At 35.1% G+C, this 15000-nt stretch overlaps 1 protein-coding gene across 6 annotated transcripts in view; it reads left to right on the top strand.

Annotated features, from left to right (window-relative positions):
• The window catches only part of LOC125678471 (low-density lipoprotein receptor-related protein 1-like), a 139533-nt gene that overhangs the window by 81968 nt on the left and 42565 nt on the right, over positions 1 to 15000 (top strand). For all 6 annotated transcript variants that reach the window (XM_056154539.1, XM_048916937.2, XM_048916935.2 and 3 more), the window contains exons 46-58: positions 145 to 267; positions 1160 to 1279; positions 2680 to 2811; positions 3127 to 3246; positions 6800 to 7042; positions 8038 to 8202; positions 8925 to 9053; positions 9166 to 9368; positions 10874 to 11026; positions 11127 to 11553; positions 11665 to 11815; positions 14478 to 14581; positions 14667 to 14807. In XM_056154539.1, the coding sequence (XP_056010514.1) occupies positions 145 to 267; positions 1160 to 1279; positions 2680 to 2811; positions 3127 to 3246; positions 6800 to 7042; positions 8038 to 8202; positions 8925 to 9053; positions 9166 to 9368; positions 10874 to 11026; positions 11127 to 11553; positions 11665 to 11815; positions 14478 to 14581; positions 14667 to 14807 (2211 nt within the window). The remainder of the gene's footprint in view (positions 1 to 144; positions 268 to 1159; positions 1280 to 2679; positions 2812 to 3126; positions 3247 to 6799; positions 7043 to 8037; positions 8203 to 8924; positions 9054 to 9165; positions 9369 to 10873; positions 11027 to 11126; positions 11554 to 11664; positions 11816 to 14477; positions 14582 to 14666; positions 14808 to 15000) is intronic.

The raw sequence follows: 15000 nt of genomic DNA, 5'->3' as shown, positions 1-15000 counted from the left end.
GAAAAGGAATTTGTAAATGAAACATTTAAAAAATAGAGAAGTGGTAATGTCCCAAATTAATATTCTGAGAGTTGAATTGTATTACCTCTGTAATAATGCATTTAAAAAAAGATGTGTGGTAAGTGACACTGCTCATTTTGACAGTTGGAGGTAAATGTGATGAAGAGGACATGTTCCAATGTAAGAGTGATGGCCGCTGTATTCCCAGTAACTGGAAATGTGACTTCGACAATGACTGCTATGACAAATCAGATGAACTTGCTTGTGGTATGCTCCTGTTTACTTTTTAGCCGAGTTGAACTCGGTTACTGGTTTGGTGATGCGGGCAGGCGTCAACAATTGGTTTCCGGATGATAACTCGAAAAGTTTACAATCTAATCAAATGAAACTTTGATATATTGTTGGGTACCAGGTAAGGAAGACCTCTATTGATTTTGGAGAAAAAGGGTCAAAGGTCAAGGTCACAGTGACCGAAAATAGAATGAAAATTTCAGAAAAATTTGGTTTCCGGATGATAACTTGGAAAGTTTAAATCTGAATCAAATGAAACTTTGATATATTGTTAGGTACCAGGTAAGGAAGATCCCTATTGGTTTTGGAGGAAAAGGGTCAAAGGTCAAGGTCACAGAATGAAAATTTCAGAAATATTTGGTTTCCAGATGATAACTCAGAAAGTTTAAATCCGAATCAAATGATACTTAAAGATATTGTTATGTACCAGGTAAGGAAGACCCCTTTTGATTTTTGAGAAAATAGGTCAAAGGTCAAGGTCAAAGTGACCGAAAATAGATTGAAAACTTCAGACAAATATGGTTTCTGGACAATAACTCGAAAAGTTTAAAACTGAAATTAGTTCTTCAGAATTATAAATATGCCACATCATTCCTGACTTTACAATGTATCCCATGCAACTTGGCTCATGCACCCCTGGGTGCATATAATGAATTTTTGTTTTTTATATACTGTGTGAAATATTCTGTGTATATAAAACTACTTAGTTCATGACTTTAATCCCTGGATTGTTTTATTGCATAGTGTTCACTTTTGTGAGAAAATTCTAGAAAAAAAACCAAACATGTCGTCTAGATCATCAAAATCAACATTTATGTGTACCGATATATAATGAAATATTAAGTTATTTGTGATCTCTATATTTCAGATGATGAATGTGAAGGCAGTATGACAAAGTGTTCAGAAGGGACATGTATTCCTAAATCTTGGGAATGTGATGGTCATCCTGACTGTTTAAATGAGACAGATGAATCTGATATTGTCTGCAGTAAGTATTTTATATATGGCATGTCTTCCAATAATACACATTGATCTACTTTTCCTAACCAGGTGAGATTACATCTACATTTCTACCTCAGTAGTCTTCTCAAACATGGGGTGAATACATATATCTCTGTGTGCCTTTCTGAATACAGTATAACATGATTACAGTGATAATGCTTATAATGAATTCATGATTATAGTGAAGTGATTTTATTCCCTGAACTCATAGGATATAATGAATTACGTTTATAACGAATCAAAATTGTTGTCCCCAGCCCTCGCTATAAGCGTATTTTACTGCTGTTTTTACTGATTGTAAACATTAAACAACCAATACACTTAAAGTAGACTCAAAATCCATTGACTGCAATTTGAATGAAGAAGTTGGTCATCAAAATTGAACTGTTTCAGTGCAAGTGTTCCCTGAACGCCAACATTCTTAGAAATAGAAATAGCATAATTATAGTACTGAACACTGTGTTGTTGTAACTATTAGTCAGGGGACTCATGAAGGGTGTACTTTAGGTTTATTGTTTTTAAACGTGAAAAAATGAAAATTTAATATCTCGTCAGTCGTTATAAATTGAGCATTATCCGGAAAAATGTTTGTGAACATTTATCAAAGGATTATGTTAAAGTAGTGGAAATTAAAAACTGATTTTATAAAACTATAGAACACAGATTGATCTAATCCATATAATATTGATTTCATAAGTGTATGAAATTCATGTTCAAGTTTGATTTTGAATGATTCAAAATGTCAGTGTAGTATTTATGTAATTTTAACAAGCCAAGGATATATATACAAATGTTGTATTTTACTTAGTCTATTCTCAGTTTATGGTCATGGATCCTGGATAAGATGCCTGTGATAGAATGGTGCCACATGTACTTGACAATAGATACCATGTTTATACATTTATTTTATTACCTCCACTGAAAGATTAATGCCACAATTTCTTTGGTGCCTATGTGGAATACTATCTGTGAAGAAGAGTTTTATTGAACAAGATACTTTTCTTTGGGTATTTCAAAGTATTTCTCCTGCCTCCTGCAACTTGTTCTGCTGTCTTGAACTTCCATCTTTTTTCTTCTGGCTCTTGTAACCCAGATTGGTTCAACACACACCAGCTGCACCAAGCTCATTGGTACAATTGAGCTGTATCTTTCTTATGGCTCCTGCGACTGGTCCTACTGTTTTGAGCAAATTAGATAGTGGTTTAAAAACAATACAGGCTGAGTCAACCCCACGGCATGCCAATATGATTATGTGTTTTTGTTTTATTTTACATGTTGTATTTTATACTGTTTGGAATGGTAAGCTAGACTGAAAAAACCATGTAGTATACTATTTACTTGTTGTTTTTTTCCAACATAAATGATGGTTTAATTCATTGTCTTTAGATTTCAACAGAACATGTAAAGTTAATGAGTTTCTGTGTACCTCTACCTTCCGTTGTATACCAAAAGACTGGCTCTGTGACGGAGATGCCGATTGTCCAAATAGTGAAGATGAAGATGTATCCCAGGGATGTGGTATGTGATTATATGCTATCTACTTACATCTGAATTGTTTGTTTTCGATGCCTTGATTTATTGATGGCTATTATACAATGTATTACCTATTCTGTTGTGTTTCTATGATGTAATTGTTATGTGAGTTTATTAGATGATATGTGTCCATTAACCTTAATCATTGAAATTTTCTTTCTGAATGGTAAACATTTTGATTATATGCAATATTTTACCTCTTTTAAGATTAAAAAAAACATTCTGAGTGGTAAGCATTTTTATTATATGCAACATTTTACCTCTTTTAAGATTGATTAATGAACTATACTTTTTAAACAGCACCTTTGACATGTGGTGATGATGAGTTTCAATGTCATAATGGCAAATGCATAAAGAGAATATTTTTCTGTGACTCAGACAATGACTGTCAAGATGGAAGTGATGAACCTCCATACTGCTGTAAGTATTGTATGCAATGAAGGCACTGTACAAGGACATGTGTTTAAAAATATACGATTCAGTGCATGAGGCTTGATGAAGATTTATTTCAACCTTCCATGCATTATCAAGTCTGTTAATCTGATTTCCCCTGGCATCAGCATACATGTGATATATTCTTGGATCCAGATCAAGAGATTGGCTTCCAAAATATAGGAGGATAGGGGGTCATTTCTGGGAGATTTTTGTAACGGGGTGTTTTTTGTTTTTTTTTGCATATAAAGGAAATAAAACAGTCATTTTCATCTCCAATTTTTACTTTAAGAATTGAAAACAAGGATTATATTATCTTATTTTATGATCAAAAATTGATCTACAAGTATATGGATATTGTTTCTATTGAATGTGATCACAATACATGTATACTTTTATAATGTTTTCAATTTGACACTTTTATATTTTGAAACATTAATCCATTCATTACGTTTTGGAAGTTATACTGTCAATATTTGATAATAATTCTGTAAAGTGAAAAGGAATTTTAGGAGGGGTGAAATTTTTATGCCCCCATAATTCGGGGGCTGTATGTATGTCTGCATAAACTTTAACCTTGGCAATAACTTTTGAATGGATAGTGATAGGGCTTTCATACATCACATGTGTATTCCATTTGACAAGATCTCTCTCTTGGTACCAAAACTTTTAGCTCACCTGAGCCGAAGGCTCAAGTGAGCTTTACTGATCAAAATTTGTCCGTTGTCTGTTGGCGTTGGTGTCGTAAACTTTTCACATTTTCATCTTTTTCTCAAGAACCACCGTGCCAATTATAACCAAACATGGCCAAAAGCATCCTTGGGTAAAGGGCTTTCAAATGTATTCAAATGAAGGGCCATGCCCCCTTCAAAGGGGAGATAATCACAAAAATGCAAAAATAGGGTGGGGTCATTTAAAAATCTTCTTCTCAAGAACCACTGGGCCAGAGGAGCTGAAATTTCATGAAAGCTTCCTGACATAGTGCAGATTCAAGTTTGTTCAAATCATGACCCCCGGGGGTAGGTTGGGGCCACAATAGGGGATCAAAGTTTTACATAGAAATATAGAAGGAAAATCTTTAAAAATCTTCTTCTCAAGAACCAATGAGCCAGAAGAGGTGAGATTTACATGAAAGGTTCCTGACATAGTGCAGATTCAAGTTTGTTCAAATCATGGCCCCCGGGGGTAGATTGGGGCCACAATAGGGGATCAAAGTTTTACATACAAATATATAGGGAAAATCTTGAAAAAATCTTCTTCTCAAGAACCACTGAGCCAGAAGAGCTGAAATTTATATGAAAGCTTCCTGACATAGTGCAAATTCAAGTTTGTTCAAATCATGACCCCCAGGGGTAGGTTGGGGCCACAATAGGGGATCAAAGTTTTACATAGAAATATAGAAGGAAAATCTTTAAAAATCTTCTTCTCAAGAACCAATGAGCCAGAAGAGGTGAGATTTACATGAAAGCTTCCTGACATAGTGCAGATTCAAGTTTGTTCAAATCATGGCCCCTGGGGGTAGATTGGGGCCACAATATGGGATCAAAGTTTTACATAGAAATATAGAAGGAAAATCTTTAAAAATCTTCTTCTCAAGAACCACTGAGCCAGAAGAGCTGAAATTTATATGAAAGCTTCCTGACATAGTGCAGATTCAAGTTTGTTCAAATCATGGCCCCCGGGGGTAGTTTGGGGCCACAATTGGGGATCAAAGTTTTACATGGGAAATTGGGAATGAATAGAAAAAAACTTTTAAAATCATCCTCTCAAGAACCAATGGGCCAGAGGAGCTGAGATTTATGTGAAAGCTTCCTGACATAGTGCAGATTCAAATTTGTAAAAATCATGGCCTTCAGGGGTAGGTTGGGGCCACAATATGGACTAAGCTTTTACATGCAAATGTATATGGAAAGTCTTCAGATATGGGCCAAGGTAACTCAGGTGAGTGATGTGGCCCTTGGGCCTCTTGTTAACTTTGTGACCTTTATCCTGGGGTTTGACCTCCTTTGAAAAACTTTAACCTTGGCCATAACTTTTAATCGGTTTGTGCGAGAGCTTCATATTTCACATGTGTATTCCTTGTGACAAGACCTTTCTTTTTGTACCAAAATGTTTGAGACCTTGACCTTAGAGTTTGGCCATACGGGGCATCAGTGATTTACAAACACATCTTGTTTTTGTGTATTTGCATGTATTAGTATCAACTTCAATGACCTTCACCCTTATACAGACATGATTTTCATATTTATTAGACACTAGAAAATATTGGATATAAACTATAATAATTATTGTGTGTTGGTTCATTATTCAACATTAAGTGTGAACTGATTTTACTAGTTTTATTTTGGCAGATTTTTTTGTCTATTTGGGTGGAGAAAATTATTTCTTTAGGCAGAATTTTTTTTTTCAAATGGGCAAAAAAGTGGGAATTACCAGTGAAAGTTGTAGAGATAGTGTCTGCAGCTATAAGATATGTCTTAGTGTTAGTTATATTCTTATGAAATACAAGCACTGTACGTAAAATACAATATACATGATAAAAGATCATACATATGTAGGTACAAAATAAAGAGAAAGTAGATCTAGGCATATTGATACCTGGAACTAAGTTGTAATTCATTAAAAAAGCTTGCAGTCCATTCAAAGCATTGATTAAATGTATTAGTTGAATAATTGCAGCCAAGTACTGAACAAACACTAGCCACTGATAAGCTGATCATCAATGCATGTCTAATCCATGCAGTCAATTAAAATGTCATGGGGCTCAGTTTCCATGAGAAATATCTTCTTGTAGTTTTTCTTTTCTTCATCATTTCATTTGAGGGGATTGGGAAGATTTTTGACCTGGTGGGAGACTTTTGCTTCATTCTGCGACCCTCAGTCAGTCTCACTTGTATGCTGGTCCTACTAAATGGAGAACCCTGGGATTTTTTTTTATTATGACAAGCGTAGACTGTTTGACTACATTAATTATGATGATAGTGCAAATAATAATCAAACTAACAAATTTCCATCCATCATTTGATTCAATTCATTTAGGAAATTTGCTCTCTCTTTGCCACATTTTATTTACTGTAATACAAATGTATATAGAAAATCGAGATCTGTCATATATCACAATTTGTCAAGATACTATTTTTTATTGCATATGTTCAAATAAACAAATTTGACGCATGATTCTAGTAAATATGAATTATCACAGAACTCTGAGTTCTTTATATTATATTAGTTACAGATTGGGATCAATATTAGAGTGGTGAAGGGAGAGCATATTTCTCTAATAAAATGAATAAAACAGGTGATAGATGGATTTATGTTGATTTGATTGGTGTGCACTATTATAAATAATCAGTGTAGTCAAACATTTTACACACTTGTAATGAGTTAAAATTCGAAGGGTTCTCTATGTAGTAGAACCCCTTGTATGCATTGAAATATAGGTTTAAATACAAAGTTGTTGTAGTATATGAAATTTAAGAATGTTATGATTATGTCCATGTGTTGATATATTGTACGTGTATGTTCATTTTATTTTTGACAGCCAAAGGATGCAAACTAGGTCAATTTAAATGCATGCAGCACCATAATTGTATCGACAATAGATTAGTGTGCAATGGTTTTCCTGATTGTTATGATCACTCAGATGAAAATGTAACTCTATGTGCCAAAAATCCTCAAACCAGCTGCACATTCAAGTGTAAAAATGAAAAATGCCTCAACGATTCATCTGTGTGCAATGGGAAGAATGATTGTGGGGACAATTCAGATGAAGCTATAAACTGCAGTGAGTACAAATCATAAAGACTTGGAACCTTTATTTTTGCTCATAAATCTACACAAGTACATTTTAAAATTTGGTTTTTGTGGCAATTTGTCGAAATGAAATTGTGTAAATAAAAGTTGATTGTTTAGTAGATTGAATTTTTTTTCATATAAAAGTATGAATACTTATGTTTCATCATACATAATGTGTAATTAGATATTTACAACATCTAACTAATTTATTTGTGATTTCTTAATACTTCATAATCTTAAAATAAAATGAATATATAAAATGTTACAATGGACCACTGAAAATTTTTATTTGGAAATGTGCTTAAAAAAAAAAATCCCATTTATTTCAATGAATAGTCGTTTATTACAGTAGAATAACATTGAAGTCTCATTTGAAGTTCAATCATTCCTCTTGAACATTTTCCGTTATGTCCTCTAGTAAACTGAATCAAATTTTTATCAACTTTTGACACTCTCTGTATGAAAATCTCTCAGAAAAATTATAAATTAGTATTGGTTTAACTCATCAAAGATAACTTTACATCAAAGTCTGACTAAAATTATTATTGAAGAAAAAAATTGGGTTTAATTTTAGAAGCTAACGGTGCAGTTAAACCTTGCCAATGACCATCATATGATTACTGTATACAGCCTTATTTTAGCTGCAGTTTAATTTTGTGATATATTGAATCTACATGTACAGTATATAAAGACAGAACCTTGAAATAAAATCTATATGATCATAACATTTATGTAGAATGTATATGAAAAGGTATTCAAACAAGAACCCTTTATAATAATTAGAAGTGAATTTAAAGCAGTATACAGAATATGTTTGGGATGTCTTTCATGCATCCTTATACTGCACAGTGACCCTAAAGCTAGCGACTCTGTACATGTGTAGGATATCATATCCTTGTACTACTTAGTTCCTGATACTTGTAGTATGATATGATGGAGAATTCCAATTTTTGTTTATATTGATTTTTCTTTTTTAATTTACAGATGTTGATGAATGTAAATTGATGGAGGAGTCAAGGAAAATTGGGAGGAAAACAAACAGTTCTTATTTTAAAATGTGTCACCACAACTGTACTGAGAAAAAGATTGGGTATGAATGTACCTGTGACACTGGATATGAATTGGATGCGGATAAACACCACTGTAAAGGTAAGTTAGAATTCAGGGACCAGGTGTACATGTATGATTAGAGCTTTCATGCTATCTCTTCAAACAATAAGAATGAAAGATATTTAGACACATTGTTCTGCACCTGGTCAGTAAATGTATGACCATATTTGATTGTACTTACATACAAAGGGAATGGGGCACATATTGTCTAAATGTAGAAATGCCCTCTGTCTAATTCATAAGATGTTGTCTGATAAATATCTAGTGAACCCTTTACCTGACAGTCATCAAACTTGTCAGGCATATTATTCACGATTAGTAGATCACCCATAGTAATTCTTAAATCACAGGTCATTGGGATTTCTTAAACTTTTAATCATACATGTAAACAGGTTGGTTGTGACTAGTAGATCACCCTATTAATTTTCACTTTGCATACCCCAAGTGTTGTCTGAGAACACTTTATATTGTTGTCTAATTCATTGGTAGGTTAGTCATGACTAGTAGACAACTCTTATGAACTATCAGTAAAAATCTAGGGTCAAAAGTTACCACATTTTCTATATGGGAGAAGGGCTAACAGCTGTAATATGTTTTTCTAACATTTTTTTTTAAGGATGGGACTATTATTAATACTATGTCCTCTTTATATAGAAACTATACTGAGATTTAAAAAATAAAAACAACAAAAACATACATGTATATCATTATGTGTGAATAAAACTTTTCACACAAATGACTTAGTTTTGATTATTTTTTAGATATTAATGAGTGCAAGACTCTATATCCCTGCTCTCACTTCTGTGTAAATACCATCGGGAGCTTCCATTGTATGTGTGCAGATGGATTTGAGCTGGCAGAAGACAAGAAGAATTGCAAAGTGACAGGGTGTAAGCTCTTGTTCTTCTTGATCTTTTCTGTATTTCTTTTAGTTATACTATATTCGTAACACAATTATTTGTTGCACTTACTTGATAATACACAACAAAAATTTTTTTGTAGCGGTTAAACCATATTTGATTTTGGCCAATGGATTTTACTTAAGAAATATAAGCTTGACGGGTCACCAGCAACTGATCTTGCATGACCTCAACAATGCTGTAGCCATCGACTTTGACTACAAAGAAAATATGATATACTGGTCAGAGATCACTTCCACCATGAGCAAAATCAGTCGCCTAAATATAACTGACAAAAGCATTTCTGTAAGTACATGTAATTACAAGGACATCATCAAGTTTGTAATTACATTGTCATATGTTACTATTAATAGAATTACTTATAATGCCATTGTAATTACACTGGCATATGTTACTATTAGTAGCAATACTTATAATACCACATCTTCACAAGTCAAGGTTTATTGTTTCGTTACTTCGCACTAACCCTTGACATCAGTCGCTATTTAAAAGTTGGGCTCGAGAAGAAGCACATGATTGGTTTGCAGCCTGAAGCTGCAAACCAATCAGACAACGGCTTTTATAATCGGTCGAAAACAAAACTAAACAGTAAACACGCATGGCGACGGCATTATGGTGTAGAATTTGTGGCCAATTAGTACAAGACAGATACCGTCGATTGATTTTCGGGAGTTTGTTTTGCTTGAAGAAACAATTAGACGAGGTTTTGGGGTATGAGCGAATGAAAATGATGGATTGTCGAAGTACGTTTGTCGACTATGTTTTAACAAATTAAACAACTTCGTAAGATAGCGATTTACCCTGCCGGTTTTAGTCCCAATAAAAACATCTTTTCCTTCTCTGATACATGATATCAAAAGCTTTTGATTTTCAGTCAAATGATCGATTTGATGTTTTTCACATATCTTTTCGTCAAAGGACGTCATTTTTTACTTTCTGTGTATTCCCTTACCAAACTTTCATCTGAAACAAGAAATCCCATTGGCTGATTAATTTTAGCGTATTATGTCATCCTTCTTCTCGAGCCCAACTTTTAAATAGCGACTGATGTCAAGGGTTAGTGCGAGGTAACGAATCAATAGCCCTTGACTTGTGAAGATGATAATACCATTGTAATTACATTGTCATATGTTACTATTAATAGAATTACTTATAATACCATTGTAATTACACTGTCATATGTTACTATTAATAGAATTACTTGTAATCCCATTGTAATTACACTGCCATATGTTACAATTAATAGAATTACTTATAATGACATTGTAATTACATTGTCATATGTTACTATTAATAGAATTACTTATAATACCATTGTAATTACACTGCCATATGTTACTATTAATAGAATTACTTATAATCCCATTGTAATTACACTGCCATATGTTACTATTAATAGAATGACTTATAATACCATTGTAATTACACTGGCATATGTTACTATTAGTAACATTACTTATAATACCATTGTAATTACATTGTCATATGTTACTATTAATAGCATTACTTATAATACCATTCTGTTTACAGTTTGACAAAACTGAATATTCAATATTGTATTGAAAATTAGAAGACAAGAAAATTATGATTTGATAATGAATATGGAAAATAATTTTGATATAAAAGAATGTAAATATGAAGTGTGTATGTAAATTTGACTTGAAATAGTTTGATTGGTAATTCAAGATGGAGTTTGAACAGTTTCATAGATTGTGAATACTGGTACAGCTGTAGCTTGCAATGCATTGATCTTTAAAATATTTTCTTATGGATCTGTTATTGAACTTCAGGTAATACATAACACCACACTGAGAAATCCAGATGGTATTGCTGTTGATTGGATTGGCAGAAACATTTACTGGTGTGATAAAACCAGAGATACCATAGAAGTCTCTAAGTTAAATGGATCGTACAGGAAAGTTCTAATCCAGAAAAAATTACAGGTACTATTCAGAATGCTGCTGATTTTGCTCTGTCCAGTTGTAATGATAATACGCTATGTGATGTATATGGCTACTCATCATTTATAACTGGCTATTTCAGGAGCCAAGAGCTTTAGAAGTTTTCCCAGCAAAGGGACTGATGTTCTACACTGACTGGGGAACAGAGGCCCATATTTCCTCAGCCCACATGGATGGCACTAATGTAAAGAAAATTGTCACCAATGATCTTTCATGGCCAAATGCCCTGACTATTGACTATGTTACAGAAAAAATCTTTTGGGCAGATGCAAACTTAGATTACATTGCTATGGCTGATCTTGATGGTAGCCACCGTCATATTGTCATAGATTCAAATGTCCCTCATGTGTTTGACATGACCACATTCATGGATCACCTGTTTTGGACAGACTGGGAGAGAATGAAGGTAGAGTCAGCTCACAAATTTTCTGGGATTAATCGGAAACCTGTTGCCCCAGTGATTCATCGACCAATGGGAATACATGTGTTTCACAAAATGAAACAGACAGGTAAGGAGAGGGTTTTTTGGTTTCTAGATATTACTTTTATTGTATTTAGTGTACTAATAGTTATTACACATATACTTTGTGAATGTTTGTAACATGATATAATTCATACAGTGAAAGGAGTAAACCCATGTCATAACAATGGAGGATGTCAGCATCTTTGTCTACTGAAGCCCAGTGGATCTGGTCTGGCAAGGGTCTGTGCCTGCCCTGAAAACCACTACCTTGCCAGTGATGATCGATCGTGCATTATGAACTGTACAAGGTGAGTCATGCATTAGTTCTCAATTTAAAGTAGCTACTGATTTATTTTATTCAATTTGTCTGAGATGAAAGTTCATGTGACTTATCAAAGTGTATGCCAGTACGGTTGTATGCCTATACAGTTGTTATGTGAAACATCATGGGTCATTTTTAATTAAACTTCAAATATGTTCAATGGAAGAACCAGAGTGATTTATGGATGAAAAATGACAAAACTTAATGTATATATGACAGTTTCTTAATACAGTGTAGGTTCAAAATTGTTCAAACTGTATCCCCACAGATTCAAGGATAAATCACAAAAAGGGTCCAAAGTCTTTCTTACTTTCAACTTCCCATATTTATGTAGCAATATTCCATTATCTCCTGCCTATGGTGTTTATATCTCTCAACTGTTTCGATACGCAAGAGCTTGTTCTGCATATGGTCAGTTTTTAAATCGAGGCAAGCTTCTGACAAACAAGTTGATGGTACAGGGGTTTCAACAGCCTCATTTAAAGTCAGCATTTTGCAAATTCTATGGTCATTATAACGATCTAGTTTGCCAATACAACCTCTCATTGGGTCTAATGCTGTCTGGCATGTTTCATACCAATTGTTAGGCCATTCTTTACATACTGATTTTGACTACGGATCTTTCCATTTACTTGATCAAGATATAGGGCTCACTGCAGGTGTGACGAGTCATCAGGGGATGCTAACTCCTCCTAGACACCTGATCCCACCTCTGGTGTGCCCAGGGGTCCGTGTTTGCCCAACTATCTATTTTGTATTGCTTATAGGAGTTATGAGATTGATCACTGTTCGTTATCTTCACCTTTCATGCAGATACAGAAAAAAATCTATTAGTTTTTTGTTATTTGCCTAAAATTTGCAAGTTTTGAAATGGAAGAATCTATATACTTTAATGTTACTGCAGATTCATGTCATAACCTTCAATTCGTAGTGGGGTCATAATATACTACTCAAAATTTGATAAGGATCACTAGGTTATATGTGTGTAATTTACCACTAACATAACAAAAGACATAAATTTGACTCAGAAACGTGTTTACTCAGGTTATGAATGAAAATTCATGTACGGCATGAACTTTTATCAATACGGAATGTTTGAAATCTGATAACAACACCAAAAGACATTTCATTACAAAAAGTTAACAGCAAACCAGAGAAAGAATTACACAGTTTTTGGGGATAGTCCATCATTACACTTAGTCGATGAAGTGTCAATACCAGGTATGGCCTCCCCTTGCATCAATGACGGCTTGACAACGTCGAGCCATACTGTCAATAAGCACCCGGATGTTTCCAATGGGAAGGCTGTTCCACTCTTCCACGAGGGCGTTTCCGAGCTCTGCCAAAGTCGTGGGTTGTGCTCTACGGCGTGAAAGGGCAACCTGCAGCATGTTCCATCCATGCTCAATCAGGTTCAAGTCCGGTGAGCGCGCTGGCCAGTCCATACGGACAATTGTCTCCTGCTGAAGGTACTGCTCCACCACCCTGGCGCGATGAGGACGGGCGTTATCATCCATCAGGATGAACTCAGGGCCAACAGCACCAGCGTAGGGTCTGACGTAAACATCGAGGATCTCATCCCGGTACCGCACCCCCGTCATTGTTCCTCTCTCCAGGACATGAAGATCTGTTCTTCCATCCCTGCTGATTCTACCCCAGACCATGATGGAACCACCACCATAACGGTCATGTTCACTCGGTGCCTCCTGTCTGTAAAGTCCAAACAATACCTGGACTCATCGGTGAACAGAACTTGAACTCAATCGTTCTGTGTCCAAGTGACATGATCTTCAGCCCAGTCCAATCGCTCCCGCCAGTGTCGAACAGTCAGAGGGACTCGAACACATGCCCTTCTTGAGTTGAGACCTGCATTGTGAAGCCAATTCCGTATCGTCTGAGTGGACACATTCACCCCCGAGGCGTTCAGGAGGTCGTTACGTAGGCTGGTTGCTGTCCAGAAGGGATGTCGTCATGCCTGAAGAGCCACAAAATGGTCTTGGCGTTGGGTTGTCGACCTCTGACGACCACCCCCATGTCGGTCTGCTGCTGTACCAAAAGTTTGCTGTCGGTTCCAGGCCTTGTTTACAACGCTCTGACTGACATTTAGTGCATTTGCAACGTCATGTTGTGAATAGCCAGCGTCAAGCATTCCAATACATCTGCCCAGTTGTTATGTCGTCAGGCGACGCCTTACACGTTGAGGGGGCATTGTGTTGATAAACGTAGTGTAAACACTCAAGTGAGTTTGAAATTTTAGAAAGAATCAGACACCGATAACGGATTGAAAATCGTGCAATGGTAGCAAAAGCATAAACTGTGATGAGAAACACATTTCCCATGTCATGAAATGCACGTGCAAGTTTGTTGAAGACGTTTTTGATTTCACTTGGACACAATATTGCCAGTTATGCAGTTATTAATTTTTTAAACAGAAAAATATCTATGATCCTTATCAAATTTTGAGTAGTATAGATCCAATATTTGTGAGATTCATTTACCTGTAAGAGCAGAGCATTGTTGCCATAAGTTTCTGTATTGATTTTCAATATTTTTATAAAACCAGTGAAAAGATTTGTTCTCAGTTCATGATGAAGTATTTAGAGTTTAATCCATAGATATTGTTTTGATGTTTTTGTCTGTATTAACAGTTCCCAGTCTTACTGTAAGAGGAGTTCCAAGTGCATCCCATTTTGGTGGCAGTGTGATGGTGTGTATGACTGTGAAGATGGTGCTGATGAACCACCAGACTGTGGTAAGTTAAATATGCCCCTTCCACAGATGGCAGTTACAAGACTGTATTTAGTAAGCAAGAGATATTGAGGTATTTGTATTTGTAGATGAGTACCCCTGTTCTGTACCTGGAGAGTTTAAGTGTGCCCATGGTGGCAGTAAGGACAGTGACTGTGTCAACCCAGTAGAGATTTGTGATGGAACACCCCAGTGTCACAATGGATGGGATGAGGATTCATTTGTCTGCCGTATGTATTTATTTTGGTTTGAAATACTCTTCAGTCTTGGTGTAATCTATTAATATTGCAAACATTTGTCTGAGTGAGTTTCATTTATGAAATAACTTGTCTATAAAAATGTCTCTTTTATGTCATGAGCTCCAATTAACATTAATCAACACTTTAAATGAGTCTAATCTTCATATTATAATGTCACATGCAC

The sequence above is a fragment of the Ostrea edulis genome, chromosome 2, assembly GCF_947568905.1.
Source record: "Ostrea edulis chromosome 2, xbOstEdul1.1, whole genome shotgun sequence".
NCBI classification, from domain to species: Eukaryota; Metazoa; Mollusca; class Bivalvia; order Ostreida; family Ostreidae; genus Ostrea; species Ostrea edulis.
This window is presented reverse-complemented; position numbering and strand designations above follow the sequence as displayed.